Below are 13,145 nucleotides of genomic sequence, written 5' to 3'. Positions count from 1 at the left end.
AACTTGCATAATAATTATGCATGCACTGTATTTTTCCTCTTCTGCTGTCAAGGTAATGCAAGGAAAGTTGTGATTGGTTGTCAGGGCAGCCAGTCAGAATTTAGCAGCCTCGTCTCTGATTGGCTGGAATTATGGCATATTGTAACGCTGGGTTGTGTTGAGCACGCGAGCTGTTGGTATTTAAAAAGCACTGAGGGCGGGCATCAGGTGAGCAAGCTAGTGAAACGTTGCACACGCAAAAGAGAAGGTCTGCACACATCCAAAAACTTATTTTAAATGCAAAATTTATTTTCGTGCGCTCAAAATACTTTCTGCTTTGCGAGACAAACATTTTCTCCACAAAACTCAGTTCTCGCGCGTGCAAAAATGCACTTTTGCGCGCTCAAAATATTTTTCCGCGCAGAATTGTGGCAGAGATGTAATCCCATACTGGCCTTGTATATGCTGTGATATAGGCCTACTCACTTCATGCTTGTCCGGAGCAATGAAGTTCAGATATTCATCAGAGTTATGAAGAATGGAAAAAGCCAGCTCCAGCAGCTCCTGAAAAGCAGTCAAAGAATAATAATCTCCAAGCACAGAGTACCTGACCTCACTTCCTCTCCCACAACTCCCAGTTGAACTTTACTACAGGTGCCTTTGCACAACAGATGGCTTCTGTCACCGCTACAACCTCCTCCCAAAGTCACCCAGCTGGAGTGCTGAGTTTCCAACAAGGTCAATTTAGAACTATAAAGTGCTGATACTGATCAAGTTTTTAAAATAGGCCTAAGTCTTAAGAGAGGAATATCCTTTCATTTATTACAAATTTATCGGCAAATGTGCATCTTTAACATGAATGATGATGACAAAAAAACGTGTAAAAAAAAAAAAAAAAGACAAAAAAGGCTAACGCATCGGCGGCTCGGATAAAAGCAATCTTTGAACATTATAATAAAAGTTATAGATGATGAAGAACGTTCAGCGGCGCCGTGGAGAGGAATGAACGCGCGTCTGGTGAGGGTTTATGAGCGCATTTGCTCCGTTTTTGATAGAATCTTTATTTTGAAACGTGAAAGCACAGCTAACAATCTGATAAACTGTTTATTGACAGAAAAGTACAGTACAGAATGCATTTCAGTAAATATACTGTAAATATACATGGATTATTACAGTGCTGTGTGGATGAACAGTTATTTGTTTGTTTCACGCTCTGAAGATCAGATAGCAGCAGCAGCAGCAGCAGCTAGCGGCGCAGCTCGCATCTTGTCTCCAGGATGCAGGCAGGTGAGGCAGCAGGTGATGCAGGGCTCAGGTGATGCGGTGAGGAGATGCTCCGAACAGTATACCAATACAGAATGCACATAAATGGAATGATATAAAGCTGGAGGATGTAGATTCTATTTTAGATTGTGGTGGAATGATATAAAGCTGGAGGATGTGGATTCTATTTTAGATTGTGATAGACCAGATATATTTTAGAGTGTAGAAAACACAAAATGTGAAATTTGGTCCAATTCGTTTATGCCATTTTGTATATTACTAAGAAAAACATAAAAATGAAACCTAATTCAATCAATAATCAAGAAAAGTGCTTATGGCACATAGTAAAAGAGGATTCTGGGGGTAATGTGTTTTATAAAGCCTGTTTTTGCAAAGGAAACTCAAAATGACACTTGTAGATGCAAAAAAAGGACAATTTTACTCGCTTCACTTATAATGCAATAACTCCTGTTTAGAAGCGGTTTTTGGAAAGATTATTTTTTCTGGTACATTTTGGCATCTAGTGGCATCAAACAAAGTAAGTTGCAGAGAGCTGGACCTAATAGAACCTGAATAACAGACTTTCAAAAAAGATTTTTTATTTTTTTTTAAATCCAAAAGCGCCTATGTTTTTTAGTGTTTATTGTAATATTTGAAACATATATAATATTATTTATAAAAAAATTACTCATATTTTGTAGTTCAAAGGGTTTTCTTTACAATGAAACCATTTTTTTTTTCATTTCCTCCATTGTATGTGTGTAGGGTAAACATTTGAATTTGAGTATGTCAAATTTAGGCAAAAATACCAAAAAACGCCCCAGAGCTTAAGGGGTTAACAGTTTCCTTCGTACATTCGGTTGAAGGACATTGTTAAAACACATTTATCATTCAATGGAACTGTGCGTATGCTTTAGACACTTACATTTTTGCTTGGTCCATGCAATAAATGCGCAGCCTTCGACTGTCGTCGGTATGACCGAGAGCCACTGAAAAACTACAGAAAAGTAAAACTACTTCACTTAAGCATTACTGGCCACGAGTACTGGTAGATTCTTAATCAGAATATTGTCTTAATCGTGTTAAAATCGGATTATTGTTGTCCATGTAAACGTACTCAGTGAGACGAACGGAGCGCGAGCGCAATCCTGACAGTCACAGGCGGTAAATAGTAGAGAGAGTGAACACTGTTCAAGGTCTCCATACATTGTTAAAACACATTTATCATTCAATGGAACTGTGCGTATGCTTTAGACACTTACATTTTTGCTTGGTCCATGCAATAAATGCGCAGCCTTCGACTGTCGTCGGTATGACCGAGAGCCACTGAAAAACTACAGAAAAGTAAAACTACTTCACTTAAGCATTACTGGCCACGAGTACTGGTAGATTCTTAATCAGAATATTGTCTTAATCGTGTTAAAATCGGATTATTGTTGTCCATGTAAACGTACTCAGTGAGACGAACGGAGCGCGAGCGCAATCCTGACAGTCACAGGCGGTAAATAGTAGAGAGAGTGAACACTGTTCAAGGTCTCCATTAATTCGTGCTTGTAGTAATTTAATGTGTATATATTTTGAAAGCATTGAATCGCTATAGAAATCGCGATTCTTCTTCTGAATTTTTTCCGGGCTCACCCAAGCTGAAAAACGGAGATTCTTTTTCTTTTTCTTTTGATTTAATGGAGAGTTGCGAACCAACTTCAAAGGTGCATATCGCCACCTACTGTGATGGAGTGTGAAAAGAATGCACCATCTGTTATCCTTCCAGCCTTCCTCACCTCAAACTCTGGAACCCCTTTCCTTCTAGTGTCTTTACTCTTTGACCCGTCTGTATATATTTGAAGAAATGATGAGTAGTATGAATTTTTTATATACTCATATACATATGTAATTAAACTAACCACTTCATTAATTTCCCTTCTGTTCTTATGGGAAATTGTGATTCATTCGATTCTTAGCGTTTTAAATCGATTACTGTCCGAAATCGACGATTCACGATTCAAAAATCCATGTTTCAAGATCGATGCATAGGTCCATGCATCGTCAGGGTTTGTAATCGATACATCGAGAAAACGAGTGAATCGTTACACCCCTACTTTCCAATGTAAGTTAAATATTAATATAATTATTATATATTACATATAATTTGGTAGAAAAACAGTGTTTTTACGTTTTATTGGTGCAAAGATGAGTAGTGGTGTTATTTTGTACAACATTTGAATCTGCTTTTTATCACTTAATTAGAAGCACCACAAATTAAAACTATGTCATGTTATAGGGACTACCGAACAGACATTTAGAAGTTGATTTTAAAATGCAAAGTATTTAAAATTAAAATAAATCTATGTAAACACTTGCATTTTTACAGCACTATAAGTGTGTCCCATCAGGTAATGAAAAGTTCGACAAACACTTGTGGTCTTCATCCTCACTTGAACACTTGGGCCAAATACAGGAAATACGTCACATAAGTGGTCAAGTGCAAAGTCCGCAAGTGTGGGTATTTGGACAAGGCAGAAGTGTGTCGGCTTAGCTCTTCTAATGCCCTGAACATGGCAGATCTGTCGTCAATACATAAACATACACACAGAATACATCAACAGCACTTTAGTCATACGTTACGTTGAAGTAATTGTGTGTGTGCAAATAAGCTACCTACAAGAGATTCTCATATCATTACCTTATTGCCTACAGTTTACTTTGACTATAAACAATAACTCAGCTTTAACTATAAACATATTCTTCTTTTTTGAAAGTTCAGAAAGACACCTGTTGACACGGATGGTCAGGGGACATTCATACAGAACACGTTTTTGCTTTAAATTTACTCCATTAGTCCTTTATCCACATCTAACCACTAGATGGCGTCAGTTTGACTTCATTGGCGTTGCTGGATTAATTGCTAATTGTTTTCAGCTGTTGATGTACCTGTTTGAGGCCACTGTTGTACTCTTGCATTGTTCTGTCTAGAGGTGGTTGTTGTTATTGACTAGTTATCATCTTGAGTTGAAGCTTGTCTCTGCAACATTTTTTTCAGTAAAATCAGGCTGCCTTGCGTACTGTGAGTTTGGATCCACTACACCTTGTCCTGTCCTGTCTGGCGAGTTTAGTTGCAGTAATGAATTCTTACCTTATTCTTAAGTGCTCCTTTCTCCCTCATGTGTGGGCAGTCTTTACCAGTGACCACTGCTTTGATATCTGCTACTGTCACTAGAAGTAGAAAAAAAATGTTATGTAGAGTTAGCAAAGTTATAACAGTAGAAATCATGTTCTACTTTACTACGAGCATCTAAAATAAGCATGTTTAGCGCTAGCCTTGTCCAAGCTGGTGGCTCAGTATATGGCATCAACAATCAATATGATTAATAAGACAAGCCATTATAGATAAAACAAAAAACAAAAAACAGTAATGTTCATTTACTTTGTCAGTTATAATCAAAAAGTGTGTTGCTCACCTTTCTCTTGGAGAGAGTCGTGTGATATTTGTCCTTGTGAGAACTCCTCTATATCGCCATAGTGTAACACTTTGTGGTTTGGTGATAGACGGCAATACCAGAATTTGTCTAGAGGAGATGAAGAGAGATGGATACAGATAAGAATATGCATTTTATATACTGGCTGTTTTCTTGCATCTTGCTTTTTACTGTCCTCATAATGATCCATTCCAATTAGGTTTTATAGTTTTTTTTTTCCCGCTAGCAGGTCAACAGCACTGTAAATGAAAATCAGATTTTAATTAAAGCAGCGGTGACCTGAGAAAATCACTTTTGATTAAAAGCCTCATTAAGTCTGTGCTTGTGACTAACTGGCTGCCCTTTCATGCTGAATACTTGATGAATATTTCATATCAATAGGTTTTGAAATAAACATGATAAAGAGGTCAACGGAGCAATTCCAATAGGGTCCTCACACCATCGGTGCTCGGGCCCTAATAATATAGATTTATCTTTTTTTGAGAGAGAGAGAGAGCAAGAGAGATACAGTGCAGCATTTGTATATAGGCTGTTGTGTGTCCCAAATACAGAATGAGATTATCTTTTTAATATATTGATATCCTTAAGTTGTGCTTTAATATAATGCAGTATCAAACAGACCAAACATTAGGATAAGGTACTCAGGGGAACCTATAAGCTTGTGATGCTCTATATTTGAGTAGATTATTGAAAATGTGCATAATATGAATAGACATTAAGCCATAGGAAGAGTTCAAATACAGTGTCTTCCTTCAACTTATGTATAGCCAGTATCAATGAATTCGATGTGATGTTTTTGATAGTGGTAGCTAAACATTACGTCTATGCAACTGTGATCAGATCCAACAAATGGCTTTTCTGAAATTGGAACTGCATCCGTGATGCATAAATAAGTTTACCAGTGCACATGTAATTGTATTCTGATTTTGAATGAGTAACTGACCTTGTCTGCGACGAGCACTGATCTTCCTAAAGCATGTGCCCTCACACAGGTGATTCAACCTCTGCTGTTTAATCAGCTCGATCACCTCTGGCTGGAGCTTCTCACGGAGTTCTCTTTAGAAATTGAAATCAGACACATTACCTTAAACCAATAACAAACCAGTGGCTTATTCCATCATGAAGAACGCACTCCTTCTTTTAAAAACATAAGAAGCAGCAGAATGAAAAAAGAAAGCAAGGTTTTGAGACACAATTTTAAAGTCGTTTGTATTTTATGGAATATTGCAGTGTTTGTTAATGATTTATCCATGCACATAATTTTGAAAAATGTATACTCATGACTTCTCTTCCATTCCAAGTTTATATCTCACAATTCAGACTTTTTCTTGCAATTCTGAGGGGGGAAAAATCTGAATTGTGAGAAACTCAGAATTCTATTTTCTTTTTCTCTGAATTGAGTTCACTTTACATCTTAATTTTTTCCCCCTGCCATAGAATACAAATAATAGAAAAGCTAATTGTGACTCCTCACATTCTTGACTTTTTTTCTTACAATTGTGAGTTTATATCTCCCAGTTCTGACTTTTATTCTTAGAATTGTGTGAAAAACTCAGAATTGTGAGGAAAGAAGTCACACTTACAGTTATTTATTTATTTAGACAAAGGCCTTCCATACGTTTCACTCTATACATAGGGCTGCACAATTTGGGGGAGAAATGTTAGAGCTGCACAATTTAGTGCATTTATCAATATGGCTATTAAATAATAATAGTAATACATATTTTTGTGACTTTTTATCTAATTCGGCCTCTTCTTAATTCTGATAATTGTGAGAATAATAGTAAATGTATTATTATTATTATTATTATTAAAAAATGAAAAATAACAGTAACAATATTATTGTAATTTTTTATTATTGTGAGTAGTTAAAATATATATTTTTTTACATTTCAACTATAAAACTACAATAATATTTATGCTTGTCATATCTTTATTTTCACATTTTAAACCATCAAACTTCTATTTTCACAGAAAATTGCATTGAGCCCTTAAAGCTTCTCTCTTGTTAAATGCTTCTCATTACAAGTATGGGAAGTATTTCCTAATGCACATTAAAATGACCCAAACTCAGAGCAGGTGCTGCTCCACACAAACGTCATCTTTGCATTTACTATGAACCGAGATGCTGCAAACACCTGCAGATCTTGAGCTGCTCACGTATAAGAGAACACAGTGCCGCACTTCACTCTGAAACACACAGCGCATACTTTTCATTAAATTGCAGCATTTGTGATGTGATAATCTCGATTTCGGTTTTATTTCTATTCTAAGACCATTGCAGCTTCCGTTTAATGCTGACTTTAAATGTTTATTTTTTTTTAATGCAGCACAGCGTTTTTAAAAAGCAAAAAATGAAAAACACCATGAAGCACAGTGGTGTTTTGAGAGAAAAACACCATTAAAAGGATCGCAATGGAATGGGAAAAAAACAGTTTTGGAATATGGTGGCTGGTCCATTAGTTAATTAGTTAAAGCTAAGATGCATTTAGCAGAGTATACACTTAAGGAAAATTAATTATTAACTAAACAAGAAACTGATGTCTGACAGGACATTCATAACCAGCAGTGTATTGCTTTATGAGGTCTGAATGTGGTTTCTAGACTATAAGAGGATGTACTTACAGCATTGGGCGTGATTTGGGGTCATCCTCGCTCAACATCTCTGACTTCAGCAAGGGCCTGTGAGGCCTGGCACTGTCCACTGTGTTAAACTGCAATGTGACACTTTGGGTGGCATACCTTTTCTGTTTTTTCTCTGCCTAAAGAGGTAGAGACATAGCCCTTCAAATAATTGAATCAACACATCTTTTTGCTTTATTCATAACTTGATTTTCATTGGCTTGAATGCCTGGAGGCTTCACCAGCTGTCATTCTAGTTCACTCTGTTGAAGAGTGTTTTGTGATTTAACATCATTTGCTGTTGGCTACACTGCAGTTTATTCAGTCGGAGTCTTCTCTTATGTAATACTTTATCTGTGTGGCTTAATGGAGTTTTTCTTTATCTCAGACCTTGCATGCGTTCGTGTGACCGTTGGGTACGGGCCTGGCACAGTGCTGGGGTCTGGCAGGGGGAACTGAGGAGCTCTATGGGATTAAGGCCCTGTCAGTCTAATCTCCAACAGTGCTGTGACACAGTCAGAGCCTGGAGACAAACATGCTGACATAGTGCACTGAAGAGATTGGGCCAGCTAATGTCTGTATAGAGGACACATTGGTTATGGTTAATTGCTCGGTTGCCATGTGTTTTGTCTTATTGTACTTTACGAAATTTTTCCATCATGTTACAGCATCTGTTTCTGTCTGTGTAAATCGTCACGATTTCTATTTGGGTTTAGTTTTTCTTCATCAATATGTAAATTCATGGTGGTCCAAAAATTCATTCAAGGTTTTAGCTTTCACCATTTTGCCTTTTAAAATGAAAAGTGAGTTTTATTCTTTGTAGTGTAGGAGACAATGTGTTCTTTTTAATGTAATTGACATTTAAGTGTGTACTTAAGCATTTGGATGGCACTATGGAAATACATTTTCATGACTCGAATCAGTATCTGAAAAAAGGGTTACAGGAGGGAAATATCCTTAGGCACATAATAAAACAAGACCAAGTAGAATAAAAAGTGTCTAAGAACATTCAAGTTTTAATATACTGAATATGCAGTGTAGAAGAATTATTTCTAATATGTGACCCTGGACCACAAAACCAGTCTTAAGTTGCTGGGGTATATTTGTAGCAATAGCCAAAAATACATTGTATGGGTCAAAATTATTGATTTTTCTTTTATGCCAAAAATCATTAGGACATTAAATAAAGATTATGTTCCATGAAGATATTTTGTAAATTTCCTACTGTAAATATATCAAAACTTAATTTTTGATTAGTAATATGCATTGCTAAGAACTTCATTTGGACAACTTTAAAGGCAATTTTCTCAATTTTTTTTTTTTTTTTTTTTTGCACCCTCATATTCCAGATTTTCAAATAGTTGTATCTCGGCCCAATATTGATTGTCATATATAAAAATATATTTTATTATATATGACAATTAATTATTCTGACTTTTTTCACCATGCTTCAGATTAGTTTCATTATACAGCCTGTCCAGACAAACAGATGAGTCCTCTAAATGGTAAAAATATTTACATATAACATATTTTGCTATTAGTCACCAGTATAAATAAAATGATAATGGAGCCTATAATATTATAAAGCAATGAGCAGTAATTCACACCCTCCCAGTGACAAACAAAGCAAAAGACTATTGAAGACATAAGCTATAAATGGGCCCCCCTTCACTAAAAAGCCAGGGAGTCCTTAAATATGAGTAATAATCAGAAATTGTGTTTGTATTCCAAAACACACACACACAAAGCAGATATAATTTTAGGGGTTTGTATAGAAAAGCTATATCTTTGTCCTGATGTGTTACAAAAACATGAATTGACTGTACAGTACTTTAAAAGAAAAATTATTTTCAACAGGTCTGCCAACCAACTCCATTCCTAATCTGCTATGATCATGCAGTGTTGGCAATAACAAAACATCACCCAATCATTCAGTTCTTCAACTACTCCTGTGATTCTCAGGTGTGAGTAGAGTCAGTTAAGATTAAATACGGTCACTGAAAGGCTTTCTGTACTTACATGTCAAAGCCATGTCCAGTGTGTCAGGGCTGAAACTGCATGTGTATATAGAAAAGGATCGAACCATAAACACTGTTAGCTGGTCACAGTGTCAATGGGGCGAGATCAAAGTAACGCAGGCAACAGCAGATGCTCCTACAGCCAGAATAGTTCCCTCAAAAGTAGAAGATCCCCTCTTCTTGTGGGTATGAGAATGAAGACAAACTACCAGTGTAGTATTTCACATTGACTCCTCACTGAAAGTAAGACACTGTTCTGAATCATAAGAATGCTGCTTTGCTTATGTTTATATGAGTGAACCGCACCGATTGGACAGATGCCTTCGTGGTGCCAGCCAATGAACAGCTGGCTATGGTCACATGGGTAGATCACAGAGGGAGAGCATGAGCAGGTTGGATGGGGGATGGGGGAGGACAGGACCAAAAGATAATGACTTAGACCATCTGGCTAAATGTCAGAGGGCTTGTGCTGCTGGATATCGGGAGCACCGTGAGATACAAACAGCCATGATGAGAGTCTATGACATTTATTGTGAAAAAGAAAAGGTGTGACAAAGTGTGGAAACGCTGAGATCCAGTAGAATCGTTCTCCCTCAAAGCAAAAGCCAGGGGTGTAGTCATTAGAATTCTGTTGTCATGGAAACCGGTTCAGTGTGGCCTGTCGGGCTGGTGGCGGGACTCTGTCTTACCCCTGCCTTACACAATAAGAGCCTCGCAGCCTCGCGAGTGAAAAATCGGGCTAAAATCGTGCAGTGTGAACTCGGCATTACACTACACTCCCATCTTCTGTCTTCTTGACATGCAGTACATAAACGAGTTTGACAAGGCCACATCAGATCTGTGAGCGGAGATGCTGTGATTCATGGACTGCATCGAGTATATGTTGGTATGAGGGCAGATTAGAATTTCAAATGGTTTTGGTTCAAATAAAGGTTAGTCACCAGGTAAGGGATGAGCTGTAGGGTTTGTTTTAATAGAATTCAGGTTTCTTTTCCTCTGCATTTTATGATGCAGGCTGGTTTATGTTAAAGCAGTTGATTGCAATATCAATTGCTTTGACTTTCTGGAAGTGAAAATTGTCATGTACTCACCCCCATGTTGTTCTAAACCTGTATGATTGACTTTCTTCTGTGGAACACAAAAGGAGATGTTAAGTAGTATGTTCACACTGCTCTTTTCTTACAGTGAAAACATACAATAATGCATTTGGGATCCAGATATTACCAAAAAGCCTCAAAGTAGTCTATAAACCCTATATGATATGCTCCAAAAGTTTTCAGGTAACTTGGAATATAGCGTTTGGGCTTTTATCGTGCTTTTTATTTTAAAATAATTTTTAGGGCTTGATCATTTGTTTTAACACTAGTGTAAAATAGTGATTGTGGTTGATGTGAATGTTCCCCATAATTAGGGAATAATTCCTCTGTTTGTTGAAAGATCCAATTATTAAACAGAAAAAGGTAATGGTGCACAATGTGTGTTCTTTTTATAGTGTGAAAAGAGGTTATTTTTTTAAATATTTTTAATTTGTCCACAAAACTATGAAATCCAGGTTGTCACAGTGGTTGCAGAAACCACAAGACTACCATATAATACTACAAAGGACCAGATGCATACTCCTACGCCGAATAAACATACACTGCCATTCAAAAAGTGTAAATGTTTTTTGACAGAAGTCTCATGCTCAGCAAGGCTACATTTATTTGATCTAAAATCAGTAATATTGTCACATCAGTAATCATATTACAATTAAAATATCAGTTAGTGTTGGGCGGTTTAACCTAAAAATCTGTATCACTGTTTTTTTTTTTAGGATACTGGCGGTTTTACAGTTTATCACGTTTTTTTTCCCTGACTGTGCCTTTATATGAATTCGAATGCATGAAACAGTTGCAGAACCACTGCATTTTAATAATTTTTGTTTGATCCAAACAAACATGCTACATATCTACCTTTTTCTTCAACATGGAAGGAAGCCTATGGGCAAGACTTCCGGTTCATTAGCCTCTATAGCAAAATAAGGAGAAGAATAACAACGTGTAGTAAACGGTAAAACTGTTTGCACTACAAACCAGTGTGTTCATAATTAAGGTAATACATTAAAATAATATGGTAAGACACACCTATTTTCAATATAAAGCAGCAAAACGAACCGTTTTGTACAGCTAAAAATAGTTGGAATGCAAATGAGACCGGAAGCTAGAACCATAGAATTTACAAATGGCCGTGCGTGGCCATTTTTGCCAGAAGAAAAAGGTGGATAGCATTAACAGTTTTTTGTATGTAAATTAGATTGTATTATTTCAGAATTTAAAGCAAAAACAGAATTGTCTGACCTTAGCTTTGTGATATTATGCTACATAAAACATCTGAACAAAATAAAAATGTGCTGAATGAGACACAAATTCACTCACTGACAGCAGGTGGCGTTTATGGAACAACTGCATTATAGCATTTCCTTGGAGGTAAGATGAAAAGAAAATGCTATCTAAACTTTTCTGAAGACACAGTTCTCCTCAAAAATGTATATAAACTCCTCACCCTCAGTTCAGTATTGTTCTTTTCTGCGCATCGTGAACAGTGAGCTTGATCTGTCTGCAGCAGTATTTTCTCCTCTTTGCCTCAGTCTTCAGCGTTTCTGGCTTCTGTTAACGGCCGTTGACAGTTGGTTTATTTGCCCCATTAAAGGCAGGGTATGTGATTTTTCAAAAACACTTTAGAAAACTGATTCGGGCCGAATAGCAAAACAAACTTGTAGCCAATCAGCAATAAGGGGCGTGTCTACTCGTGACGTGGAGGAGAGAGCTTTCAGTGCATGGGACGGACATTAGCCGAGCCGAGCGACAGAAAGATAGAGATGGCGGATAAAAAACAAAAGAGGAAAACGTCTGCGGAACGATAAGGCAAGAAGTAGGACCCGTGTAAATATCGGATCCTTGCGTACGTATATGTGGGGCGGAGGTATCAAAATAGGGGCAAGACCCTTTTGGGGTAGGGGCATGTTTGTTTTGGTGATTTCAAATATCAACATTGGCTACCAGAAATCACTTACTCTGCCTTTAAAGAATTAGTTTTAGAAATAGTAACAGTGATCTCTTCTCAATTGACGACGCTGTGTACTGGTGCGTTCAAGTCATGTCAGATAGATCGTATTTAGGACTTGAACGCACTTAAACGCCAGTCGTTATAACGAGTGGGAAACTCGAAATTTTCTTTAAGCCCCGAGTTTCTGAGTTGGGGGCGAAAGAATGTTGGATGCAATGCAGCCAAAGACTATAGATATGCAGCAACTGTATTGACGGTAAATTTGGTGAAATTAATACAATTATTTTTTTGTCATGTACAATAAGGCTATATAAGTTACATATACAAAATATTGTGTAATTAATTATTCAGTTTACATCAACTTCATAAATTGAATAAAAACAGAAAAAAGCAAAAACACAATGTACATTATTTATTCAACATTTTGTAGATGTAGAGTTAAAAAAAAAAAGTTGCATTTTTATGTAGAAAAGTAAAATCGCCATCTTCTGACCAAAGTGACTTGAACGCACCTTGACTCCAACTCAGGCACGTGCACATAGACATCAAAGGGGGCTTGAGCACCTGCCCTTTTTCTTTCTCGAGAGAAAGTGCCCTTTTTTCTGGGGAGTGTGTATATATATATATATATATATATATATATAATTTTTATTTAATTTTTTTTAATTAAATGAATGTATATACATGTGCGTGTGTGTTTCTGTTTGTGCACAGCTTTCCCTGTCAAACATAAAAAAATCTA

General features: G+C 36.8%; 1 protein-coding gene across 2 annotated transcripts in view; it reads right to left on the bottom strand.

The window, feature by feature from the left end:
• LOC107714704 (engulfment and cell motility protein 1-like) overlaps positions 1 to 10,486 on the bottom strand; it is a 16,874-nt gene extending 6,388 nt beyond the window's left edge. Inside the window, exons 1-6 of one of the 2 annotated variants that reach the window (XM_016520661.1) lie at positions 10,450 to 10,486; positions 7,344 to 7,480; positions 5,662 to 5,774; positions 4,701 to 4,808; positions 4,376 to 4,455; positions 466 to 543 (exon numbers count right to left, since the gene is read on the bottom strand). In XM_016520661.1, the coding sequence (XP_016376147.1) occupies positions 466 to 543; positions 4,376 to 4,455; positions 4,701 to 4,808; positions 5,662 to 5,774; positions 7,344 to 7,480; positions 10,450 to 10,455 (522 nt within the window). In that variant the 5' untranslated portion in view covers positions 10,456 to 10,486. Of the gene's footprint in view, positions 1 to 465; positions 544 to 4,375; positions 4,456 to 4,700; positions 4,809 to 5,661; positions 5,775 to 7,343; positions 7,481 to 9,359; positions 9,622 to 10,449 lie in introns of those variants that run through there. The other variant, XM_016520662.1, reaches the window with a different exon arrangement.
• Positions 10,487 to 13,145: the final 2,659 nt, after the last annotated feature.

The sequence above is a fragment of the Sinocyclocheilus rhinocerous genome, unplaced genomic scaffold (assembly GCF_001515625.1).
Source record: "Sinocyclocheilus rhinocerous isolate Xijiao unplaced genomic scaffold, SAMN03320098_v1.1 scaffold2194, whole genome shotgun sequence".
Lineage (NCBI taxonomy): Eukaryota > Metazoa > Chordata > Actinopteri > Cypriniformes > Cyprinidae > Sinocyclocheilus > Sinocyclocheilus rhinocerous.
Note: the sequence above shows the minus strand (reverse complement) of the source record. Positions and strands in the feature narration are given on the sequence as shown.